Raw genomic sequence first — 27,604 nt, 5'->3', positions numbered from 1 at the left:
TTGAATAGTTTAATTATCAGCTGTATACAATGTTTTTTATGCTTTTTTGGACACTGTTTAATTGAACATTTTCGCACGATTCCTAGGGCCAATGCCATTGGATGCAGCGTCCAGTTTGTAGTTTATATTATAAGAACTTTAAATTACGAAATGGACTGCATATATGTCTATTCAATATTGCCTTGGGTTTGCCCTTCACTGACATATTTTAAAAGCACTGCATACTAAGTGATGTTGGAGTTGCATTTGAGAAAAAAATTCACAAACTACTCAGGTGGGACTCGAACCCACTACCTCCTACGCTACGTCTTGACTCAACCGCTGAGCTTGCCGGAATGGGCTTGGTTGCTTTTGTTTTGTGTGTGTTTTTTTCATGTTAGGACCTTCTAACCATTTATGGAAATAGTTACTGAAATCATTCAGTCACAAAAATCACCCATTAATCTTTTCCAGATATTGGCACAATATAATAAAACTATTGTTGACTGCCGTGATGTGAGATATGCCATTTTCAACCTGAAATATTTGTTATTCCGCTCACGCTTGTGGAACACCGAAAATATAGTGCGTGTGCATCCAACATTTGGCCTTGTGGCATGTGGGACACGGACGCACTGCATAATTCCGTGTTCCACTCACGCTCACGGGATATCTCAACTTGCTTGGGGATTCTTCATAACACTCATACCTTGGAATGCTGGGTCACAAATGCACATGTATCCCATCAAGCCATCCAAGCATGTTGCATTGTGGGTACATTGATGGTCTAGGCAGTCGTCAATGTTGTTTTGGCAGTGTACACCCTCGTAGCCTGGCGGACAGTCACAGCGGTAGCCGTCGATCAAGTCCACGCAGGTAGCCTGGTGATCACATGGGGAGCTGGCGCACTCATTTACATCTACGGCAAACATGGACCGTGGGAGATGGTTGGTCGAAATAGCAATGAATAATCATGAGCAATGAAAAATCATGGGCAATGAATAATCCCAAAGTTTGACCTTAGTGGTAGCTCACTAACCAAATGCAAGTTATAAAAAAACAGTCAAAACCATTTTAAAAAGTCTGCTTGGTGAGTCAAAAATGAATGAAATACAGCATGCAACTTCTTCGTGAATCCGCTGATTTCAATGCTTTTAAAAAAGCCAGTCTTAGAAAAATAAATAATCTGATACTGATGCACATTTGGCTTGTTTCATGCCATTGTGCCGTTGAACCTTGCGCCAAAATCACTATAGTGTATAAATAAAAGGAAGCACACAGCATAGCAACGTGTGTAGAGGACAAAGACTCAGTGACTAAGGTTAGTGGCCGGCCATCGACCATTGGACACTAATGTGGAATGCCTTGATCCACCAAAAAAAGTCTTGATGATGGACCCGAAACACAACATTTAATTATAAGTCGGAGGGGGCTTAAAGGTATAGTCAATCATGATGAAGTTTCAGCTCAGTTTAGTAGCTGTATATTTCGAGACAAACAACATTCTAGAATCTCGTTTTCAAATCAAAAGTTGCTGAATCATGTTTTGAATTGGGCCTGAATTCAGCGCCCGAGACACGTTCTCACTGAACCGATTGCAGCTACGCGATGTCGCGGACTGATCCGACAAATTATAGCAACTGCGCATGCGTGGCATCATGCCAATGCTTGCACGGGCTTCCCTGAATAACAAAACGAACTACTAATACAAATTTCCTACGGTGCATCTTAAGAAGCACCATTGGAAAGGCCTTCTTTCGTCGATTTCTTCAAAATGACAGCTTGCCAGAAAGAATAATTTCACAGGGAGTTTAGTCCCCTTACTATCTTTCAACCAAGTATGTTTTTCAACAATAATTATGCCAGTTACTTTTCAGATAGCTGCAAATGATGGACTATAGCTTTAAAACTTCCTGCAGCCAAAGCTTGCGACAAAATTACTACCTATACACTGGTCCCGCATAGTGGATCCGGTACCAAGTGTTGTGCTATTGCCTGGGCACACTATGCAGTGTTGCTGCTGGCTCAGGGGTTGATAGCTTCGATGCTCACAGGGTTGGCACGGAGCCAGACCAGTAGCCGACACACTGCCTGGTGGGCACATTTCTGGAAAAAAAAAAAAAAACAGGGACTGAGATCGATCAATGTAAATGTACCCTTAAGGATTTCAATGTGTCCCTGATGTCACAACTCCTATTTATAATAGGCTAGATCGATAGGTCATAGTCTAAAACATTAATATACCTACAGCCAATTTTACGAAAATGTGGAAGACTTACGCAACAAAACTGTTACACAGCACAATTGTTACGCAACAAATTTCTTGCGCAGCTGCGCAATAAACTTACGATCGCTTTCACGAAACTTGTCCTACCGTAGCTACGCAAGATTTTTTAAAATTTGAACATCTGGAATGAGGATAAAAACAGCATTATTTTTCAGTGGGGGGGGGGGGGGGGGGGGGCGCTGGGGGGTCTGGAACATTTCATAAGGGGTGTCATGTAGATCAATGATATTTGTTTAGAAACTCAAAATCTCAGTGGGGGGGCCGACTGGGGGGCGACAAGGTTTCATGGGGGGGGGGGCTACGCCACTGGTATGACTATTTACAACCTTAAAGAATGGCTGTTTACCCAAACACTGGTCCTGAGACTGGGCACCGAAGTCTGACGTTGTCGTTCCCTCTGGACACACTGGGCATGACATTTGACCTGGGCGTGGCTGGTATCCTCCCATCATGCATCTGGAACAAGGGATGATGCCGCTGTCAGAATAACTGCCTGCCACGCATTCCTCTGTTTACAACAGACATTAATATTAATAATATTAATTACAACAGTAATATCAGAATCTTATATAGCGCACGTATCTACCAACAATTAGGTACTCAAGGCGCTGGAAGTTATGTCTATTTTTAAAGACTGGTAAATGAAGTTATAAGAAATATGAGACCCATTATGTAGCACCGTTATACAGGTAAACAAGGTGATGCGGCGCATATATTGCAGCCACTGCCAGAAACACTGGGGCAAACCCCTTCTCTTGGCGATAAATGTTACTGGGTTCTTTAACGTGCACTACATAACACATTTTTTGGCCTAAGATTTGTATGAAAAAAATAGGATACAGGGTGAGTAAAAACAATGAAACCTAAATGACAGGACTAATTTTTGAATGAAGTTTTGCCTTTCGCACTTTCAAAATCTCGGATATGAAAGCCCAATCAATGAGCTTTCATTTAGTACAAGAATCATGCAGATCACTCATGTACTTTACAAGTTATGTAATTTTGAACACAAACACCATTTAAAGTTCCGTCCATGAAAACAAGCCACATGCATCCCTGTGAGAATTGTTTTTGTTTTGCTGAAAGAACACTTAGTTTTTGTGATCCGTGCACAGAACTTTAAATTGATGTTTGTGTTCAAAATTCCATAACTTGAAAAGTACTTGAGTGATTTGAATAATTCTTGTGCTAAAAGAAAGCTTAATGACTGGGCTTTCATATCCTAGATTTTGAAAGTGCTACAGGCAAAACTTCATTCAAAAATTGGTCCTGCCATTTTGGTTTCGGGTTCTTTTCTCAGCCTGTATAACTTGAGAATAAGATGCAACATGAAAATGGTCACCACAATATACCTTGGCACAAAGTTGCATTATTGGCACCTTCCTTCGCTGTTGAAGTTCCAGGGGGGCAAGGAATACAGAAGAACTGTGCCTGCTGGTCCTGGTAGAACCCTCTGGGACAGAACTGGCACTCCCCGGTTGAGTTATTGAACATGAAACCTGTAGTACATGCAGCTGCGGGAAAAATGATTGAACAGATTTGAGGAAGTGTTTCAAAATTAAGAACTGAAAACTATATTTTCAAAATGTGATATATTAATTTGGAAAAGAAGTGAAAAACGTTACATCTAATACACATATTTGAAATAAAAATTTGGGAATAATTTTCTTTTTAAGGAACATCAAATTGGCATCTGTACTTTTCACAAATACAAAACTTGATACTTTAAGGCCTTTTCTAATATTTTTTTTATTAAAAGCCATTGTAAATGCAATACCTAATTGAAGTGTAACAAATTATTGTAAGGAGAATTTTATACTCTTTTCTAATGAAAACCCTAATTTTGACCTCTGTTCTCAGTTGGCCAAAACGCCTCACATATTTTATCAGCGTTCGTTAGTTTTTTGACAGGGGATACTTACTGCAGACAAAGTCATTATTGTTGGCAATGTATCCTGGCTCGCAATCGATTACCGCATATCCATATCTCATTGAGTCCTCGTCGAGGGCCATGTCTAGGCCTTCCACCTCAAGCGGTGGGATGCTTCCGTTGCCCATTTTTGCCATCCAAGCGTCGGCCGCTGCCATCATGACACGCTCGATGCCGAGTACGACGTCGTAGATACTGCCCCCCGCCGGCAAATGCGGGACTGGCACTCTGATATCAAAGCTGATGGAGACCTGCCAGTTTAAGGCAGTTCTGCGCTGTCTGAATTGCGACGACCTGATTTCGTCCTCTGTGTATTTTCCCTCTTCTAGTTTCACGTCCCGCCCTGCTTGGCTGGGCAGATCTTCCAGAGCTCTTCGACGTCTGCCGGTGCTCGAGCCGCAGAGGACCAGAACATTCCCCACAGTGCACTGGTCTATCGGGGAGCAGCTGATGTCCGGAGAGTTCTGCAGAAGCATGATGAAAGCGGCAGCAATTCTTTCCCTGGTCGATGCATCGCTGCAATCTCCAGAGAAATACATCAAATCTACCGGAAGTCGGGAATTATTTGGATCTCTTGTCTCTAAGGAACCAAAACAAAAAACACTATAATTAATTTACTGGTTAAATAACAGGATTTTACAGAGGCCAATTGTCAACCTATTGATTTTACGGAGGCCAAGAGTCAATCTATTGATTTTATGGAGGCAATTAAGTAATAAAAATACCGGAGTCTTATATAGCGCACACATCTACCAACAATTAGGTACTCAAGGCGCTGGACAATATGTCTATTATTAAAGAAAGGTAAATAAAGTTAATGAGAAATATGAGACCCGTTATGTAGCACCTTATAATAGTTTACAAGGTGCTGTGGTGCATATTGCAGCCACTGCCAGAAACACGGGTGCAAACCCCTTCTATTAGCGATAAGTGTTACTAGGTTCTTTTACGTGCATTACACAACACACAGGACCTACGGCTTTACGTCCCATCCGAAGGACGAAGCAACGATGATCAATAAAGTGCCTTGATCAAGAGCACAAGCACCATGTTCCCATGGTCAGGATTCGAACCCATGCACCACGGCACACAAGTCAAACACCGTAACCATTGGACCACAGCACCCCAAGTGTCAACCTATTGATTTTATGGAGGCCAAGTGTCAACCGATTGATATTATGGAGGCCAAGTGTCAACCGATTGAATTTACGGAGGCCAAGTGTCAACCTATTGATTTTACAGGGGCCAAGTGTCAATTAACCTATTGACTTTAAGGAGGCCAAGCGAACGGACAAAAAACCCTGTCTTTATTTCAGCAATGATTTGCTGACGTCCCTGACATACCTGAACAATCTGGAACATTATCGTGAGGAAACCAGGTCCCGGAATAGCCACACCTGTACAGCCTTTCTGGTACCAGACTGCCCATAAGCCTTGGAATATCGTACATCTCATTGCAGTGGATGCTGCAGAGCGTACCCTGGACCCAAAGGTCGCAGGCAAGCGCCCCGTTTGCAGGGGGGTCCAAAACATGGCATGGTGTCTCTGTTCCAAAGAAAAAAGCAAAGGAAAATATTTCCATTTTCAGTGGTTCGTTTCTCACCACAATTGTTGACTGCTGTGATTATGGAAATGGTATTTTAAACACAGAGAAGCGCGCGCATAGCACCCAAGGCGAAGTCAAGGTGCAATATGTAGGTACGTGACCCAAAACAAAATGCGACCCTAAAACATTTGCCTTTAAAAAAAAAAAGGATTGGTGGAATTTTATGTTTTGGGTATCAGATTAACACTGAGAGATTTTAATTTCGACGCCCATGCTCTGTACCCAAAAGTTATTTCCGAAACGCTATAAATGCCAATTTAGTTACCTTTAAGGATCACACTCTCTCCTGACTAGCAAAGTCAGGTTTCAACGGAAAAGATTTAAAATCAATTTTAAAAAATACAATAAAGTAAAAAGAGGATAAAATTATCTGAGGATGAAATAATAAAAGGATAAAACGATTAGGCTATGCTTTGTTTAGCCAAGTACATTTTTCTGTTTTCTATTACAACGTTATAATAATTTAATCTTATTGGTTTAAAATGAATAATGCTCTTAGCCTACTCCTATGTCATGATTTATACTTGTTGGTATCATTTAAACCTTTTGATGCAACCCTCCCCAGGGTAATGGGGTATTTTTCTTTTTGTGGAATGAAACATGAAAACTAAACTATTCTTTTTTTACATTCTTTAAAGTTTCATAAACAATTTGTTTTGTTGTTTTTTAAATGAATATATCGCATTTTGGAAATTAAGTCTGCTTATTTCTTCGGTATACTCACGCTGCACCATCACCGTGAATTCACAAATTGCAGTCTTTCCATTGTCAGGGTCCCGCGCCGTGTACATCACGAAGTGCGTCCCCACCGTGAAGTTTGCTCGGTTGCCCGGTCCCGTGTTACTGCTGATCACCAACTCGCCTCCGGAAGGATCGCGGAATACAGGCTCGTCCCAGGAGACTTGCGTGATCCTAGTACTGGCAGTGACACTGACATCTGGCGGGCAGAAGACCACCTCTGGTGCCCTGTCATCTGTTCAAATAGCAATGACACTCCAAGTTGATGCCCTCCAAGTATGAGTTATAAATATATGTTGTATTCATCGGCCACGTGTTCATGGATGTCACCAGGAGTTTTTCTAGAGAGGGGCAAAGCCCATTTGTTCCCCACAATCCCTATATTTTCCAGCATTTTCCCGATTGGTAATTTTTTTAGAGGGTGGGCAGGGACATTTGCCCCCCCCCCCCAATAGATAACCAATATGATTTCGCGCCTCTTTTGCTTTCTTTTATTTCGTTTTTCTTTCTCTTTTGCTTGGGGGGGGGGGGGCAAGTGCCTCCCCCTCACGATGCACATGCTCGTGTTCAGTTTATACAAATTATGAGGTGACTTTCCTTTATAAAAGCCTGGGCCCTTTTTATATCAGGATTTTCGATGTTTATCTTTGACTGAGCTCATATCTGGATAATCCCTTAAAGGGAAAATACAACATTTGCAAACATCAAAAAACAAAATGATCAAATTATCACGAAATACCTCACTGGATTGTAAGGGATTGACAGTCTAAAGCATCAGTTAAACTCGTGGCTCCTGGTGTATTTTTCAAAAACTGTTCTTAATTGTCCATATTTAGTTATTCTGACTATTCTTTGCAATTGATTACACACCTGTAAAGGGGTACAAGCCTGCTAGACTGATTCTCTGACCTTACAATTCCCCACTGTATTAATTGCTCCGTTTCATCTTAAGTGGGGTCAGGGAACTAGACTACAAGAACATGATAGGTTTTCTTGGTTTTTCCAGCATCTACAAGCCCAAAACGTGAAACAAGTCAGTTTAACAATATTTTCTATAACATACTAATCCTCCAAATCCATTTATTTCTGAAAATTGAAGCAAAAGCAAATGATGTACATTCCCTTTAAGGCAATTACCACCACAGGAGACCAGTGGCACATGCATGCACCATGTATGGGCACACCCATTCACTGCTTTGCCAAATTAAAACGAACTACTAACATAAATATCCAAAAAGACCTTCTTTTAGTGTTTTCTTAAAAATGATAGCATGCCAGAAAGATTAATTTCACAGGGAGTTTTGGTGTCATTACTATCTTTATAAAACCAAGCATGCTTTCCAACAATGAATTTTGTCATTTATTTTTTAGATAGCCAAAATGATATACTAGGTAGTCAGGTTGGCGTAGCAGTATTTTCCTCGCCTTCCACCGCTGTGACTCGGGTTCAAATCCCGCCTGGGCCAATATGTGGATTGGGTTTTCAGTCCCTACCTGATTCCGTGGGTTTCCCCAGAATATTCTTCTGGGCTTTTCCTCCCACCTCTAAAACTGTAACTTCTTCTCATTGTCTTCTCTCACAGGTTTCTTCAGGCATGTCAGGCTTGTGGGCTACAGTGCCTAGGGTGCTTTTGAGGAATCCTTGTATTCATTACCAGAAATGACTAATAAAGATAGGAATAAGAAATATTTAGATACCTTTTTGGAATCAAAAATATTGCAGCGACGGTTTAAAGGGAATGTACATTATTGGCTTTTGCTGTATTTTTCAGAAATGAACTATTTGAGGGGTTATTATAATTGATCAAATATTGTTACATTAACATTTTTTAAGTTTTGTGTTCGAAAAGGTGGGAAAAACCAAGAAAAACAAAAATGTTCATGTAGTCTGGTTCCCTGACTCCACAAAAGATAACATGGATCAATTTATAGATGATAGAAAATTGTAAGGCATGGGAACCAGTCTAGCTGGCCTGCACCCGTTCATGAACATGTAACCAATAGCAAACAAAATTTGGACTGAAAAAATGGTAAATTTGGAGCAGAAGTTGAAAAATAGTTAGGTTTTTTCAAAGCTGGTCGGCCGACCACCATTGGAAATGTATACAAACATACCATTTTCTTGAAAATGACTTCACACCAGGTGCCATAATTTTACAAGATGCTTGAGACTGTCATTTACCAACATCCTAATTAGGTATTTCGTAAAAAACTTGCAAGTTACATTTTTCGATATTTACAAATGTTGTATATTCCCTTTAAGTCACTATCCTGAATGAAGATGTCGTGATGACATCAAAAGCTATGTCGCTGCAATATTTTTTAATCTAAAAAGATATCTAAATATTTCTTATCAACGTGATGGAATCCAAAAATAGTATACATGCTGTTAAAGATAATAATAGTAATAATAATAATTACCGATAACTGGGTATTAGGGAGATATTCCCATAGACTTGTGCACACATTTTTTTCCGACTTTAATGACACCTAACCCCAATTTCACCTTATCCTACCCCCAGGAATTTCGGTATTTTTACTAATTGGACCTCGAGCAATCAATCTGGTCTATTTACGACACTAAAATTTTGCCTCTTCAGTAGGGGCTGTGGAATTATTGAAATGTCTCCCTAATTTGACGTGTCTCCCAAAGTATAAATTATGAGGCCAAAGTGTCTCCCAAAGTTATATTTGTTATTATAACTACCTTCCTTCAAATTTACAATCAGTACATAACCTGGCTTTAACTTTGCATATTGTGGCGGAAAGTGTTTAGTTGTGACGTCATGCCATAGCACTAACGCTTAATCACTTGTGTGCAGTGACCGGGCGGAGCTTACGAGCTCCGTGGGCTGCTGCGCGTACGTGATTGGCTAATTTTCCCCATAGGTTTAGCGCACCATAGGGTTAGTACACGCACATGGTTTGTAGACATGACGTAGCGTCTACATGTACCTGGTATATAAATGCGTGCCTGGGGAGCGCGCTCTGTTTAGAAGTTTAGCAGTTTGGGTTTAGAACGCGCATTGGTACATGGTTTAGCCTAGTTGTTGGGACTGATTGCTGCTAGTTGTGGAGATCGTTGTTAGGTGAGATACTATAGCTTGTTGAGTGTATAGTTTTGGGGCTCATCTGTTTAGAGTGTTGAGTGCCGGGTGTAGCTGCGACAGCGGGCAGAGAAGTAGGTGAATTACTGGTACCCTGCTTATGTGAAATTGCTTAGGCGATTTGTGTACAAAGTCTGTGTAGCTGTACTGGGGTTGCGCTGGTACGTGTGGCTGAATTCTGGCTTACACACACGGCGTAGCGAGTACCCTGCTAACGGACTGTATACATTGCTAAGCGGCTGTTGTGTGCTTGTAACGCTGTGTATTGCTGACTCGGTGATTCATTCCTAGCGCTGTGCATAGTTGCTCATTGCTGCCATTGTTGTCTAGTGCTTAATGCTGTGTTCGTTGTTGCATAGGCAAGCAGCGGGCTATCTCCAGTAACTAAGGACCCTGTTAATAAAACAACCCACCGAATCACATCCTAATTGTTGTACTTGATTATTGTTGAATAAATTACGATCATTGTTGTTTGAGATTACCGACAATTCTGCTTCCGGTGTTTATGTTTACAGGTTTATTGTGCAATTAATTAACAGAGATAAATAATCAACACTCATTCATAATCGGGCGGTAGATTTCCACCAAAACGGACCTGCACCCTTAGCCTTGAAGGTCGCTCTGAGTGATCTCTCGTCTAGGGAAGAGCCTTGGTTTGGGAAGATTGTCTTCACCCCACTAGGAGTCAGACTTATCCTAACAGACTTGGGTTGGCCCGGGGGGGGCTCCCGCCACAAATGGTGTCAGAAGTGGGATGATTGTGAATGATTAAGTTGATTTCTCTGTTGAATAATTGAATTGCACAATTGTTGTGAGTTGTTGTTATTTCTGTGGTGATTTCGGTGGTTGTTTGGAATTATGAGCAAGGGCTCGAAGGGTCGAGTGGGCACCTCAAGTGCTGAGGCCGAGGTGCAAAGACTGCGTTTGGAAGCCCAATTTCTGCAGTGGGAAAATGATCTCATTGCAAAGAAGTTGAAGGCTGCCATGGAGTTGCAGTCGGGTGTTTCCCCAAAGGAAGGAAACATGGACGCGCCAGGTGGAAGCCGGCGTGTGCTCCATCGGGTTGATTCTGATGTTGAGCTCAGGTCGCCCGAAGAGACTTCCGGGTATGTCTCTGGAGCAACGGAAAGAGTTTCAGGCGCAAATATGGTGCCAGAGTTAGCCCCTAAAGTGGGGAGGGAGGTGACTTTCATGGAAAGTACACCTCAGAAAGGACAGAGCTCAGGGATATTCCCCCGAGCGCAGTCGACGCCTGTTGCCAGGAAGACAGATGATCCAAATGATGATCTGATGTCGTTCATCCCTGAAGGTGGCTTGGAACGGGGTTTGGCGAGTACCAACCTGTTCGTTGGTGACATGGGGATGGTAACCCCTAAACAGGTGAAGAGTGAATTGTTAAGTTTTACGACTCGACCAGTCGAGGCGAAGAACAACAGTTCAGCTCAAGTTGACATCTCGTCGGTAGGTCCGTGGCCACTGAAAAGAGAGGCACGGGTCCATGGTGATGTGGGTCAGATGGGTAGTTTGGAGCGACCAAATCGCAGGCCAAACATAACCCCTGATCGGTACAGCGGAAAGGTGCTCTGGAAGGAGTACTTCCGCCATTTTGAGTCGTGTCGTGAGGTGAATATGTGGAGCGAGGAGCAGGCTGCGAGGTGGTTAGCCGCAAGCTTGCAGGGAGACGCTCTACGGTTATTCGGTGACTCTGGCCACAAGTATACGTATAGTGCGCTTGTAAAGTTGCTGGAGCGCAGGTTTGGGTCAGCTCGACAGAGTGAAAATTATCTCGTCGAACTGAGACATCGGCGCCAAAAGCCGAAGGAGACTTTGCTTGAATTAGGGCAAGCGATTCACGAATTGACAGCGAGAGCATACCCTGAGTTGCAGGAAGATGCTCGTGAGAGGTTGGCTAAGAACCACTTCATAGATGCTGTTGACAGTCATTCAGTTAGGGAGGGCATCAATAGGGCTCGTCCAAAAACTTTGGATGAAGCAGTCCAGGCTGCCCTGGAGACTGAGAATTTCGAGAAGGTGGAACAGCACAGATTGCTGGACCGGAAGCCCGCCAAATTGGCAAGAGCTTTGGGTTCAGTAACTGAACAGAGGCTGGACACTCTTGAGGAAAATCTCAATAAGCAGGCCAAAACTTTGGACTCTGTGGCTGAATTGGTGAAGTCTTTGTCAAGTCAGATTAAAGGTCAAGGTCAGGGTAAGGGCGTGTTGTCTCCCCAGACTCACAAGCCCGGGAAGCCTGAACCTGGGGCCTTGCAGTGTTTCAGATGTGGTGACAAAGGGCACTTTGCCCGGGAGTGCAAGAAAACTCCAAGGCAGGGAAACGTCAGTCAGCCCCCCGTAGAACCCGCGGGAAGGCTGAGTGGTCAAAAGGGTTCAAGAGACAACACAGTGACAGCGAGGGTGGTGGTGGAGAGAAAAAGTCCAAGCCTGGGGACGGGCAACGAGTCATAACTCTGCCTAATCCCAGTAGTGGAGCTCGTTATGGTTTGTTTGTTGATGGGATGGTAAGGACGACAAAGTGTCGATTTTTGATCGACACGGGGTCCACCGATACTTTGATAAATAGTATGGTGTACTACCAAATTCCTAAGGAAAAGAGACCCGTCTTACAGACAGAAGATGTTCAGGTGAAGCAAGTTGACGGTAGTCAGCTAGCCGTGTTGGGTATAGCTTGGGTAGAGGTACAAGTGGGTCGAACCACGCACCAAGTCAGGGCAGTGTTTGTTGACATGAAATACTGTGGTATCCTGGGCATGGATTTCCTGGTACCCACAGGTGGAAATTTAGATTTCCAGTCGAAAGAGTGGAGGCTCAATGGTGAGCGAATCAAATGCACGAATGGTGCTGGCGAGCATTTTGTTGGTCGTGTTGTAGTTTCTAAAACTACGGTGATTCCATCAGGTCATGAGGCCGTGGTCCCGGGTATAATTGCTCGGAAGGGTGCCGACTTGTTCGGGCCGGCCATGGTGGAACCGATGGAAGGTGGCGGTGACCTAGCCAAGAAGGGCTTGGTGTTGGCCAGATCTCTGGTTGAGACTGAAGCCGATGTTGTTGCGCTGCGGGTCTTCAATCCCGGAAGGGAGAAAAGAGTTGCACGTGAGGGTACAACAGCGGGACTGATCTCCCAGGTGGAAGTTGGTTCAATTCATGGTGAGTTGGATAGGGTGACAAATGCTGGTGAAGAGTTACCCCAGCACTTGCAAGATTTGTTTGAGAGGGGTACAGCCAATGTGGAGGCTATCTACCATGAGGATGTCCGGAAATGTCTTGTAGACTTTCAGGACGTGTTGTCCAAGGGTGACCATGACATTGGTCGCACGGACGTGGTGCAGCATCACATAAATACTGGTGATGCCAAGCCGGTGAAAGAACGGATGAGGCGTCATCCGTATTGCCATCAGGAGGAAATCCAGAGGCAAGTCGGTGATTTGGAAAAGAGGGGGGTGATTGAACCTTCCGACAGTCCATGGGCGGCAAATGTTGTTTTGGTTGACAAAAAGGATGGTACGAAACGCTTCTGTATTGATTACAGAAAGTTGAATTCGGTGACCATCAAGGATGCCTATCCTGTGCCGCGCATTGATGAAACATTCGATGCGTTGGGTGGAGCGAAGTGGTTTTGTACACTTGACTTGGCGTCGGGGTACTGGCAAGTCGCTCTGGATGAGGACGCCAGCCAAAAGTCAACATTTGTTGTGAGAAGCGGGTTGTACCGGTGGAAATGCATGCCTTTTGGGCTGTGCAATGCCCCGGCGACATTTGAGCGGCTCATGGAAAAGGTCATGGCCGGTTTGCAGTGGGAAATCCTACTGATTTATTTGGATGACATCATCGTGTTTGGTCAGTCGGTGATGGAGACCCTAGAACGTCTCCGAGTTGTGTTGGACAGGCTAAGAAACGCTGGGCTTAAACTCAAGCCCAGCAAGTGTCATTTGTTTCGGAGGTCGGTGGCTTACCTAGGGCACATTGTGTCCTCAGAAGGGGTAGCAACAGATCCTCAGAAGATTGAGGCAGTGGCAAATTGGCCGGTTCCAAGGTGTGTACGAGATGTGCGAAGCTTTTTAGGCCTCGCATCGTACTACCGGAAGTTCATAAAGGGGTTTGCAGAAGTGGCGAGTCCACTTCATGCGTTAACCGAGAAGTCAAGAGAATTTGTGTGGACTGAGAGTTGTCAAGAGGCATTTGACGAGCTGAAGGGCAGGCTTCAAGCCGCCCCAGTTTTATCATATCCAATGCCCGAGGGTGACTTCATCCTGGACACCGATGCCAGTGGTGAAGGTATCGGGGCAGTGTTGTCGCAGGTTCAGGGTGGTGATGAAAAAGTGCTTGCGTATGCGAGCCGGAAGCTCAGCAAACCTGAGCGAAATTACTGTGTCACTCGTAAAGAGTTGTTGGCTGTGGTTGTGTACTTGAAGTATTTCAAACAATACTTGTACGGCCGCAGGGTGACGGTCAGAACTGACCATGCCGCATTGCGGTGGGTACTTAATTTTAAGAACCCCGAGGGTCAGCTGGCGAGGTGGATTGAGGTCATGTCTCAATATGACTTGGTCATTGAGCACAGGAGTGGCAAGAAGCATGGCAATGCTGATGGGTTGTCGAGACGGCAATGCAAACAGTGCGGCCGTGAGGAGGTGGTCAAGGAGGATGAGGCAACTGGTGTAGTACCCGAGGTTCAGCCTCGGGGGAGTGAGTTTTTGGTTAGGGGCGTAGCTGCCCAACCAACCCTGTCTCGCAGTGCTTTAAAGGAAGCACAGTCACAGGATGACACCATGAGTTGGCTCATAAAGTTGAAGGAGGACGGTGATGGTCGTCCTGAGTGGAAGATGGTTTCGCACTTGTCGGCAGCCTGTAAGACCTATTGGTCACAGTGGGACCAGTTAGAGGTCCGAGATGGAGTTCTACATAGGAGGTGGGACTCCGACGACGGAAAGTCCATCCGGTGGCTGTTGGTTTTGCCACTGAAGTTTCGGAAGGAAATTCTGTCGGAGTTGCATGGTGGGCAACTTAGTGGTCATTTGGGGGTCAGCAAAACTCTGGCCAAAGTCAAAGCCAGGTACTTCTGGCCAGGCATGTCTGCGGACGTGCGGTCTTTTCTCCGAGGTTGCAATGTCTGTGCCAGGAGAAAGTCTGCTGCTAAGAAGAGGGTTGCGCCCCTACAGCAGTATCGAGTTGGTGTTCCGATGGAGCGAGTAGCAATAGACTTGCTCGGGCCATTGCCCGTCACGGACAATGGTAATCGTTGGGTGATGGTGGTTGGCGACTACTGCACTAAGTGGATGGAAGCATTTCCGCTTCCTGACGCTACTGCAGTTACAGTCGCGCACACTTTGGTGACTGAGTTTGTCTGTCGATTCGGGGTGCCCCAAGAACTTCACTCTGATCAGGGCACAAACTTTGAGTCAGAAGTGTTCAGGGAAATGTGCCAAATTCTCGGCATTTCGAAAACCCGGACAACCGCCTATAATCCGAAATCGGACGGCATGGTTGAGAGGTTTAACAAAACCTTGGTCAACATCGTGGCGATGCTCCTTGACCCTAGGCGTAGGCAGAAGGACTGGGATGAGTTCCTCCCCTTTGCGACCTTCGCTTATAGGTGCACGCCGCAAGACTCAATTGGGGAATCGCCCAACATGATGATGTTGGGGCGAGAGGTGAGTGTCCCAGTGGATCTGGTGACAGGGTGTCCTGCGATTGAGGTGGAAGCCACTGCAGACTTCGCTGAAACATTGCGAAGTAATATGCAGGAGGCCCACAATAGGGCGAGGAATTGTCTCGGGAAAAGTGCCCGGAGGCAAAAGAAGAATTTTGATAGGAGAGCGGCTCAACATGGGTTGAAGGAGGGCCAATTTGTGTGGCTACACAACCCTGCGAAGAAAAAGCACATGTCCCCCAAGCTACAACTTAGGTGGGAAGGACCATGGCTTGTTGTCAAGAAGTTGTCAGATGTGACAGTTCGGATCCAGCTTAGGCGTGGTGGTAAACTAAAGGTGGTTCATGTAGACCGACTAAAACCGTATGTCGGTGAGGCAATCGAACCGTGGGATTGTCAGTCCAGGGGTGAGGTGACAGAAAGCCTCCCCAAGGATGCAATCCCCGAGGTTCAAGATGACAGAGAGTCGTCAGAGGAGTTGGTCGAAGTGGCCGAAGATGATGTTCCTGTGGAGGATTCCATCACAGAAGATTTGAGTCCAAGTAGTCCAGCCGATCAGTCAGAACGGCAGGATGAGTCACCGCCAAGACGGTACCCAAGACGGGCCCACAAATTGCCCCTGCGGTATCGTTAGAGTCCAGACTTGTTGTTGAGGTCATCTAAGGGATGAGGCTCCAGTCTCCCCTAGTTCATCCCCCGCATTCCTGCATCCCCTACTCGAAGAGTTGGCGAGAGCATCCCAGCCACGCCCAGAAGTGTCCCATTCCAGAGAGACATCCCCCTCGTTGAAGATGAGGACGGCAACTGTGCGGTTCCAGTCATCACCTCAGGCGTGGCCGGATGGCAACATTATCGTCTCCGAAGAGAACTACCGGATGAGCTACAAGCAAGTGTCCGTTGATGAGAACGGGCGTCCCGTCGAGAAGTAAACGACGTGTTACAGTTTAATGGGTTTTTTTGTTTAACTAAGGTTTCTAAAGTTTTCTAAGGTTTTAATCAGTTCCAAGTTCTTAAATGTTTTCTTAAAAGTTTTGTTGAAAGTTTCATAAATGTTTTTATACAAGTTTATTGTCGGTTAAGAAAAAAAAAATGTATATAATTTAATTGGAAAATCCGTTGTTTAAACTCTGTAAAATTTATCCCAGTTAAATCATGTAAATTTCGATTTGCGAAAATCTTGCCATCCAATTTAGTGTACATTTCATCAGTCTTAAATTATCCTTAAATTTCTGCCTTTAATCTGTGTAAAATAAGTGCAAATTTCCCCCTTAATTTTTGTGTGAATATTTAATGAATTAAAATTTGAGCCAGACGAGTGTAATTTTCCTTAAATTTCTTGTGAATATTTAATGAGCAAAAATGTGATTCAGATGCTGTACGATAATTACCTGTGAAATCTTGTGAATATTTAATTAGCAAATTTTGGTGAAGTTGGACATGTACATGGATTTTCGACACGTTGTACTATGCACTTAGAATCTTGTGCATATTTAATGAGCTGAAATTTTGGTGTTCTTGCACATGTGGAACACTTGTACATGTAAGTTACATGTAGGTAGGGTACATGTTATATTTTGCACATGCTAAGCACATGTGCACATGTAAAGTACATGTAGGGAAAGTACATGTTAAATTTTGTGAATATTTAATGAATTTTGAAATCAGCTCCCCCCCTTATGTTTTCTATTGTAATTCAATGAAAAAGTTAATTCTTATTTTTTCTTTTGAATTTTAAAGATGAAGTTAAAGTTTATGTTTTCTATTGTAATTCAAAGAAAAAGTTAAGTCTTATGTTTTCTTTTGATTTTTATAGATGAAGTTAAGCTTTAAGTTTTGTATTGAATTATTTTGAAGATGTTAAGATGTAGTCACACTTTCCTTTTATTTTTGTATTATGGCTTTAGAGTATGGGGACATCCTCTGCCATGCTCGGGCCCTTGTGGCGGAAAGTGTTTAGTTGTGACGTCATGCCATAGCACTAACGCTTAATCACTTGTGTGCAGTGACCGGGCGGAGCTTACGAGCTCCGTGGGCTGCTGCGCGTACGTGATTGGCTAATTTTCCCCATAGGTTTAGCGCACCATAGGGTTAGTACACGCACATGGTTTGTAGACATGACGTAGCGTCTACATGTACCTGGTATATAAATGCGTGCCTGGGGAGCGCGCTCTGTTTAGAAGTTTAGCAGTTTGGGTTTAGAACGCGCATTGGTACATGGTTTAGCCTAGTTGTTGGGACTGATTGCTGCTAGTTGTGGAGATCGTTGTTAGGTGAGATACTATAGCTTGTTGAGTGTATAGTTTTGGGGCTCATCTGTTTAGAGTGTTGAGTGCCGGGTGTAGCTGCGACAGCGGGCAGAGAAGTAGGTGAATTACTGGTACCCTGCTTATGTGAAATTGCTTAGGCGATTTGTGTACAAAGTCTGTGTAGCTGTACTGGGGTTGCGCTGGTACGTGTGGCTGAATTCTGGCTTACACACACGGCGTAGCGAGTACCCTGCTAACGGACTGTATACATTGCTAAGCGGCTGTTGTGTGCTTGTAACGCTGTGTATTGCTGACTCGGTGATTCATTCCTAGCGCTGTGCATAGTTGCTCATTGCTGCCATTGTTGTCTAGTGCTTAATGCTGTGTTCGTTGTTGCATAGGCAAGCAGCGGGCTATCTCCAGTAACTAAGGACCCTGTTAATAAAACAACCCACCGAATCACATCCTAATTGTTGTACTTGATTATTGTTGAATAAATTACGATCATTGTTGTTTGAGATTACCGACAATTCTGCTTCCGGTGTTTATGTTTACAGGTTTATTGTGCAATTAATTAACAGAGATAAATAATCAACACTCATTCATAATCGGGCGGTAGATTTCCACCAAAACGGACCTGCACCCTTAGCCTTGAAGGTCGCTCTGAGTGATCTCTCGTCTAGGGAAGAGCCTTGGTTTGGGAAGATTGTCTTCACCCCACTAGGAGTCAGACTTATCCTAACAGACTTGGGTTGGCCCGGGGGGGGCTCCCGCCACAATATACTCACCGAGAATGTAGACCCAGAAAGTGCAACTGACCGAGTTGCCGGCCGCGTCACTGAACATGTATGTCACTTCGGTGGACTCGGTGAACAGGTACGGCGAGGTGATACCGGCAGGCGAAGTCACGAGAGTTAGGGTACCAGACTGGATGTTATCTTGGGCTGTAGGTATGCGAAAGGTCACGGAGACCCCGGATGGGTCTGAGGATGTGTCGTAAACGGGTCCCGGGCAATAGGTGAGGAAAGGGGGTGTTCGATCTAAGAGGAGTAATGAGACGGTAGACCATGTTTATTTAATGATGCATTCATTAATACCTGAGACAGTTTAGGGAACGTCTCAAAAGTCGGATTGGTCGGTTACTTTTTGGATAGCTGCAAATGTTCAACTTTACCTTTAAACATGCATCCCCTGTTGATTCACAATGTATAAGGTGCACGGTTACAAAGACAGAGTTGGGGGAGACTACTGGAAGGGATATCTAGAACGCAGCTGCTGGTAGCTGATGCTCACGTCAAGATTCTATGGATCAAATTAGGTTTTGCCCTTCACCGACGTTTAAACACTGTATACTCAGTGTGTTACCTCCCGAGTGAAAGCTGGAAAAAATCACTCGGGTGGGACTCGAACCCACGACCTCCTGCTTTCTAGTGCAGATGTCTTACCACTCGACCACCGAGCTAACGGGATCGGTTGGCTGGGTCGAATCTGATGTACATAGCAGCGGGTACCGCATAAACTATTATAAGATGGAATTTTGCGTCGGGTGATATAAATCAAATTAGGTTTTGCCCTTCACCGACGTTTAAACACTGTATACTCAGTGTGTTACCTCCCGAGTGAAAGCTGGAAAAAATCACTAACGGGATCAGGTGGGGCTCGAACCCACGACCTCCTGCTTTCTAGTGCAGATGTCTTACCACTCGACCACCGAGCTAACAGGATCGGTTGGCTGGTTCGAATCTGATGTACATAGCAGCGGGTACCGCATAAACTATTATAAGATGGAATTTTGCGTCGGGTGATATAAATCAAATTATGTAGCACAAGATTCTATGGCTTGTGCACACTTAATAATAATAATACCGGAGACTTATATAGCGCACGTATCTACCAACAATTAGGTACTCAAGGTGCTGGTAATTATGTATATTATTATAGACAGGTTAATGAAGTTTATGAGAAATATGAGACCCATTATGTAGCACCTTATATAATGGTTTACACGGTGCTGTGGCGCACATTGCAGCCACTGCTGCCAGAAACACCAAAGCAAATCCCTTCTCTTAGCGAAAAGTGTTACTGGGTTCTTTAACGTGCATTACACAACGCAAGGGACCTACGGCTTATATCTCCCATCCGAAGGATGAAGCATTAGTGGGGAAGTGCCTTGCTCAAGAGCACAAGCACCACGTCACAGTCAGGATTCGAACCCATATGTACCACGGCACACGAGTCGAACATCATGACCACTGGACCACAGCACCCCCACTTAGAATATAATAACTCGTACACAATTTGTATGTGCCATATGCAGTGCGTAGATGGGGGGGGGGGGGGGGGGGGGGGGGGGGGGGGGGGGGGGGGGGGGGGGGGGCGAACAGGGGCACGTGCCCCCCCCCCCCCCCCCGGTGGCCCCTGTTTGAAATCTTGAAATGAACAACAATTTATACACCGCGCTGTCGAAATGAGTGCTTGGACTGATGCTCATATTTAAGTCAATTATTGTATCAACCTGTATTATTACGTACCTGTACGCCAATGTATTTACACTTTTTCTGTCATGCCAAAACTGTTGGGCGAACTACGTCTGCAATGATTACACATGCTTGTATAATGTCGAGTGCACGGATATTATTATATACCTGCACAGCTTGTTGGTAGATTGGCTAATCCACCTTCCCACGACCCTTGAACTTCGCACAGGATAGACGAGACACCCCCGGTAAGAACCAATCCATTCAAACAGTAGAAGCTACACAGGGTACCGGCTAGTGGAGTACCAACTCTGCAGATGGATGGAACGACTTGTACACCAGTCGGCAAAACTAAGGCATCACAGCTGGCCACTGAAAATATCAATACGATCGAAAAGGAATGATTAGGATACTACAGGTTTGTACAACTTTGGCTTAAAACAGTACTGTCTGGGAATTAACAAACTGCTCTCATTTTTGCTGGATCCCAAGGACCAACGTTTGACCTATGACCAACCAACTTATGACCTATGGCCTATGGCCTATGACCTATGACCGACTGACCGAACGACTGACCGACCGACCAACTGACCCACTGTCCGACCGACTGACCGACTAGCTGAGTCATGACTGGCTGAATGACTAAATCATCTGACTGACTCCCCGACTGACTACAGACTGACTGAAAAATGACTGATAAACTTCTGACTGAATGAGTCCCAGACTGACTGAAAAATTACTCCCCGACTGACTGACTCCCCGACTCCCCCCCCCCCCCCCCCTCCGTAGAGAAATGACTGATTACAGGACTTACTAACTGACTGACTCCCCGACTATTGATGACTGAGTCATGACTGGCTGAATGTATGAGTCATGACTGCAGACTGACTGACTTCTGACTGACTTCTGACTGACTGACCTCTGACTGACTGACTGACTGATGGACTGACTGACGGTACGATTGACTGAGTTATTGAGTATAAATAACTGCGACTTAAAGGGAAAATACAACATTTGCAAACATCGAAAATAAAACTACCAAGTTGTTACGAAATACCTTACGAGGAAGTTGGCATCCTGTAAAATTATGGCACCTGGTGTGAAGCCATTTTCAAGAAAATGGTATATTTGTATACATTTCCAACGCTGGTCGGCCGACCACCGTTGGAAAAACCTAACTATTTTTCAATTACTGCTCCAAATTTACCATTTTTTAAGTCTAAATTTTGTTTTGCTAGCTATTGGTTCCATGTTCATGAACGGGTGCAGGCCAGCTAGACTGGTTCCCTTACCTTACAATTTTCCGGTATTTTTTATCCATTTCATCTTTAGTGGAGTCAGGGAGCCGGACTACTTGAATATTTTTGTTTTTCTTGGTTTTTCCAGCATTTTCGAACACAAAACTTCAAACATGTCAGTGTAACAATATTTGATCTATTAAACTAACCCCCCAAATAGTTCATTTCTGAAAATTACAGCAAAAGCCAATGATGTACATTCCCTTTAAGTATTATGTCTTCTATATTTTGATTTTATTTATTTAAAATTTTTTTGGGTGGGGGGAAGGGGGCCGCTTTTCTTCCCCTCCCTCCACGTGTGGTCCAGCGCTAGGACAAAGGATTCATGATTACTTTTCTTTACCTTACACCTCCACCTGGATCTGCCTTCGGCTACGATCTATTTCTGTATATAGAGTCCATACAACAATCTCCTAACTGGGAAACAAGGAATCAAATGTTTGACTTACGTTCGCAGCGGGGTGTTACCGCTCGCTGCCAGTATGTGTTGTTCCCATCAAACTCGCAGGTTGCTTCACTGGAACCGACCAACTGGTACCCGGCACTGCTGCACTGTACTCGACACACGCTGCCATAGACCCTCCGGCACTCGCCCACAAACTCTCCAAAGAACGGCGGGGCGAGGAGAGGGCATCGGCGAGCTGATGGTATAATTGGGCAAATTTTGGACACAAATTCTAGGTAAACTCTACAGGACTGGACTCTTCTTTAAGTAGCAAAATAAAGCAGGCCTGTTCCCTGATCCGAGGCTGGGGGTTTCTTCAAATCCCATTATGGAACTTTTTATGTACATGCGCAGAGCGTGAAGCAATACGGCGTGGGGTGCGGGGACTGCTTCAGGCCCCGTAAAATTCTAGATTCTAGATGCTTTTTGGTGTAATCTGAGGCACTTCCTGAAACTTTCTCCAGAATTTTTGAGCAAAACTTTATTAGTGCAGCACTGTGACCACTGTTTTGGCATTTTTCATTTTATTTCTTTATGTTTATTTCTGCACTCGTCACTAAGTGGGAGAGGGGGCCGGGAGGGGGCATTCCAACCCCGACCTCCCCCCCCCCCCCCCCCCCGCAGCGTACAGGCCTCATTTGATACTTCTTTTCTTCAATGTTATTGTTCTTAGCATCGTGAAATCATATACAGCATGATCAGCGCACTGACCTTCCACTATAACTTGAAAGTGACATGTCGCTAAATTTCCCGCCGAATCCATGGCATCACAGATGACCCGGTGGTCGCCAAGGTTAAATTGACCGGGCCCAGGGTCACAGGTCACTGTCGGCGGGAGGTCACCGTTATCTGTGGCCTCGATGGTCCAGTCCACCTGGGCTGATGTCTGACCGGCCTCGACGTGGACAATAAAGATGGTCGGGCAGCTTGTCCATCGCGGGCTCTGATGATCTGGAAAATAAAAGAAAGATACGAAGTGTGTAGCCCCTCTCCGTTGAACCAATGTTTCCATCATTTCTAATAAAGTTTCATGCTCTGTGCACAAGTACCCCATCAATGGCCATAAAAGAAGAGTTGGGGACACCTAGACAGTGGTTCCTTGTCCATCCACTGCGTATTTCGAATGATTCAACTTGGGCCCGGGGATAAGTCAGGGATACCATGCCGCAAGTTAAATTTGAACACATTTGCATGCCGACAACGCCTGACACTCACGCGAAGACGCTGTGGCAAATAGCTTTTGCACATTCAGGAAGTCCTGCGCACTTCGCGCGTGAACCATCACAGTATACAGTACGTTCACGCTGTGTGTCCCATCCACAGAGCTCTTGAAAGTGGTAAAAACATGCCCTCTTTTGTTGGCGCACGGAGCCCATATACACAGCATTTTACATGGTGGGTTACGCAGGCTCAAGACAATGAACAACTGCTGCCTTCATTTTTTGAAAGGATATAGAACTGCTTTCCACTTGAAACATTGAGAAATACATCAATGTCTGTTTCACATATAAGCTAGTCTTTCACATTTGTGCTGTCCTAGTCTCTACGCTTTGTATTTGGACAAAGTGACAAACCTGCATTCTAAAATATAAAAATTGCCTTTATGCACACACGTCTAATCTGTGTACAAACACAGGCTACGTATGCGTGATGGATGTGTGTGTGCTCTGATTTTACGTGTTTTTTTTTTTTCACAAAGCAAGAAATCTACTTAGTAATTAATATCTCCTTAATATAATTAAACATGCTTTTATGAAATAGGTGTGGCTATTTAACAACTCGGGTGATATGTATACAAAAAGGGATTTGAAATATCGACCAATTTTAAACACGCAGATTTAGTACTTCAATCGTCAAAATGACATTGCAGACATGTCTTTATACTCTTCCAAAAACAACTTGCAACGATCACTGAGGCTACAACTCTGAAGGTGGACATGTGTTTAAACAGACTCACCAACACACTGTACTGTCGAGATGTTGCGGGACCACTGCCCGTTCCTTAGACATGTGACATAGTCGCTGCCTGGGGAGTCTACTGCAAAACCATCACGGTCGCAGGATAGGAGACAGTCACGCCCAAAGACGGGACGGTCGTAGCATACCGCCGGGAGTAAAGTGACGCCAGTAACCGGGCTCAGGACTGGACACTCAGTCTCTGCAGTCGACCAATCAGGGGACGAGAAAAATTGAAGATGTCTCATCTGATTTTTTTTTGGCACAAGCCAAAGTCAAATAAGGTTATATGAAACATAAGGCTAATGACGAACTTGAGGAAATGAGACTTTAAATCACACTCTAGCCCATCTAATCATGATTTAAGCACACAACTTTTCTCCCTTCCCTCCCCCCCCCCCCCCCATTTTTTTGGCTCTAGAACTGTGCTGAGGTTCCTGGTAAGGCTAACATCGATTTGATTTTTTTTTTAAAATGATAAGGAAACGTCCTTACCATTTTTGTGAAAATCAAATCAATGATCAACTATGGTTAAATGAAAAATTGGGCCAGAGAGAAACGTTTGGATGAGACGTCAAACCTCACTGCACAGTCCACCACTTATCATGGGTTTAGGACCCCTCGCCCCCTATCGTCCCCCAATTGAGTTTTGCCCCAGAAGTGTACCCAGATTCCTGCAGGGTATAGGCTAACACCCATCTCTGATTGGGATTCCACAGTCGCGCTGAACCAAAATGTTTCAAAGATTTGAATTAGGCAACTATGAAGCAAAATAACGTAGAACAATTTACTGTTTAGTCACTCAGAATGCAAACCAGGGCCTCATGTTCATGAAGAATTGTTGTTGCAAAATCGACCTGGGTTAACCCAAGTCATTAAAATTACTTTTTTGGTTTGGTGTGATTGAACTGAATGTCTTAGTCCAGGTGCTTAAAGCTATAGTCCATCATTTGCAGCCATCCGAAAAGTAACTGGCGTAATTATTGTTGAAAAACAAACGTGGTTGAAAGATAGTAAGGGAACTAAACTCCCTGTGAAATTATTCTTTCTGGGAAGCTGTCATTTTGAAGTAATCAACAAAAGAAGGCATTTCCAACGGTGATTCTTAAGAAGCACCGTAGAAAATTTAAATTAGTAGTTCGTTTTGTTATTCAGCGCAGCGCGCACAAGGTTTGGAACGACGCACACGCGCGCGCGGTTGTTATAATTCGTCGGATCAGTGCGCTACGTCGCGTATAGCTGCAATTCAAAACAATTCAAAACATGATTCAGTAACTTTTGATTTGAAATTGAGATCTTACAATGCTGTTTTTCTCGGAATATACAGCTGAAGCTTAGCTGAAACTTCATCAGGTTAGTTGCTCAGTATCCTTCATTAGATTTTGAACCCTTTTGTTGCTTCAAACGAACAAAATGCACAAATTACAAATGATGGACTATAGCTTTAAGTGCCCAAGACTTTGGATTTGATTCATCATGTTGAGAGCACTCTCTACCGTCGCAGCAACGTGGTCATGCTTTTCAGGGACCAGCTATGGACATCATGAAAACAAATTCAAATCCAGTCATGAAAGTAACGCCGTTTTGACTTTGAGCTTCCGAACCCCTCCGCGACCCTTCTTTGGGCATTTTATACGGGGTTGCCCTTTCTCTTGTCAGAATTTTTTACGGAATGATTTCTAACCGTAATCACCTCAATGTTGATTCACACAAAAAAATGATGAGGAAAACAGTTGGAGATGGGTGAAAACGAATTTTACTTACGACCTTTCACATCCGGATTTTCGAACCTGGGTCTCACTGTTCGATCACATTTGTTTTGTGTGTCCCAAAAGACAGTTTAGTCTCCTATTTAAGTCTCAGTTTTTATCCAATGACCGCCATAAAGTATTTCATAAATGTTCATCTTTGTATGAGTGCTCCGATAGTTCCACTAGTCCACATGCATTTTATAGATTTTCGGAAGTGAGAGGCCAATGTTTGGCACGATATTGCTCTTTTACGTCATGCAATTTTTCATTTTCCACAAATTGAGAAACTAGTAACAATTTTACAAAGGTCTTTTCTGAAAATGATTTTGTTAAGAAATCAATGTACAAATATAATTTCTAAAGCTCCAACTTTTACACGCTAATAATAATAAATAATAATAATAATAATGTAAGTTTCTATAGCGCCGAATCCATTGAAAAATTGTTTGAGGGGACTGAATATAAGTGCACCACCAGGGGTAAACTTTCAGGCTCTATAGCATCCCATAATTTTTGTTTTTTTAAACAAAACAACGTTATGACTACCAGTGCAGACGAGATCAGTCCCTGACCAGGTTCCATCTTCCCGGCAGCGCGATCTCCCATCGTCGGTCGTCACTCTCCCGTAGCCGTTCACGCATAGCAGTAGAAGGACCCACCGTGCCGTAAGGCTCTCTGGCCGTCGCGTCAATGCTGCAACCCAACTTGATGGCATTTGGAGGCGTGGGCTGGGACAGGCATTGCACAACTATAGAGCGGGGACAAAATCAGGACCGCTTCTTTTGGTTATTTTATACACCCCTATTAGGCAACTGTCATCACAGTTGGTACTGCCCCAGCTATAGACCTTACTTTTACTCCATTACTACTGAGGCATAAAGTATTAATAATAATAGTCTATTCGCTGCCATAGTCCTGACATCACTCGTCAATCCTGGTTGTAGGATGCGGCCCCCCCCCCCCAAAAAAAACCTGGTTCTTTTTTAAGATCACAGAAGATGTTGACTGTCCTGAACATTTGACTCAGCTTATCACCATTCAACCTCCGTCTCATTATGGTCTTTGTATTTTTAATCAGAACAGTGCATTCTTCTTAAATATCCAACAACTCATAGCAGAACTTCCTTAGGTGATCAGGCCTTTCAATATGCTTCCCCTTCTCTATGGAACAAGTTACCGGTTCATGTCAGAAATGCCACAAGCTTAAAGGGAATATACATCATTTGCTTTTGCTGTCATTTTCAGAAATAGATGGAATTGGGGGGTTGGAAATATATAGCAAATATAGTTACACTGACTTTTTGTAGGTTTTGGGTTCGAAAATGCTATAAAAACCAAGAAAAACAATCATTTTCCTGTAGTCTGGTTCCCTGACTCCATTTAAGAAGAAACAGAGCAGTTTACATATATTGGGGAATTGTAAGGTCAGGGAACCAGTCTAGCTGGCTTGTACCCGTTCATAGGTGTGTAATTGATGGCAAACAAGTGCGATGGTCAACTGGGGCCAGTATTTGAAAAAAAGCCAGTTTTTTTCCAACGCTGATCGGCCGATCAGCTTTGGAAATTGATACAAAAATACCACTTTTCTTGAAAATGACAGTATACCAGGTGCCATGATTTTACAGGATGCTTCACACTGTCATTCACTAACAGTCCAGCAAGGTATTTCAAAATGATTTGGTAGTTTTATTTTTTGATGTTTGCAAATGTTGTATTTTCCCTTTAAACTGTTTTAAGACGCTCCTGAAAACTCATCGTTTCCAAAATGCTTTTTGATTTGTAACGGATTTTTTATAGCAAGTATTTTCAATGAATTTTACTTGATTTATTTCTCATCCTGATTTGTAATTTCAATGGTTCTAGTGTTTTAATACATTGTAAGTATTTTTAATGAATTCAATTAACTTGTATGTAATACTAATTGTTACTTACGTACTTCTGATCCTGATTCGTAATTTTAATGTATCTGGTGATTTTAATGTATTTTAATATCAACACTAGTTTTATTCCCAGTATTGTTTTATTGTTGTTCAGCGCATTTGAATATGTTTACATAAAATTTGCACTTTACAAATATCATTAATACTAAGAAAGGCCACTACAATTAACACTTACT

The 27,604-nt window shown here is 43.8% G+C and overlaps 1 protein-coding gene across 1 annotated transcript in view; it reads right to left on the bottom strand.

Moving 5' to 3' along the window:
- LOC119732119 (neurogenic locus notch homolog protein 2-like) overlaps positions 1-26,128 on the bottom strand; it is a 58,014-nt gene extending 31,886 nt beyond the window's left edge. Inside the window, exons 1-13 of the mRNA XM_038205551.1 lie at positions 26,035-26,128; positions 23,739-23,939; positions 22,493-22,732; positions 21,786-21,977; positions 20,207-20,410; positions 18,350-18,601; positions 6,527-6,775; positions 5,541-5,741; positions 4,189-4,776; positions 3,619-3,780; positions 2,613-2,774; positions 1,924-2,085; positions 689-898 (exon numbers count right to left, since the gene is read on the bottom strand). Coding sequence (XP_038061479.1) covers positions 689-898; positions 1,924-2,085; positions 2,613-2,774; positions 3,619-3,780; positions 4,189-4,776; positions 5,541-5,741; positions 6,527-6,775; positions 18,350-18,601; positions 20,207-20,410; positions 21,786-21,977; positions 22,493-22,544 — 2,434 coding nt within the window. The 5' untranslated portion in view covers positions 22,545-22,732; positions 23,739-23,939; positions 26,035-26,128. The remainder of the gene's footprint in view (positions 1-688; positions 899-1,923; positions 2,086-2,612; positions 2,775-3,618; positions 3,781-4,188; positions 4,777-5,540; positions 5,742-6,526; positions 6,776-18,349; positions 18,602-20,206; positions 20,411-21,785; positions 21,978-22,492; positions 22,733-23,738; positions 23,940-26,034) is intronic.
- Between the last annotated feature and the right edge of the window lie 1,476 nt (positions 26,129-27,604).

The sequence above is a fragment of the Patiria miniata genome, unplaced genomic scaffold, assembly GCF_015706575.1.
Source record: "Patiria miniata isolate m_02_andy unplaced genomic scaffold, ASM1570657v1 HiC_scaffold_1, whole genome shotgun sequence".
Lineage (NCBI taxonomy): Eukaryota > Metazoa > Echinodermata > Asteroidea > Valvatida > Asterinidae > Patiria > Patiria miniata.
This window is presented reverse-complemented; position numbering and strand designations above follow the sequence as displayed.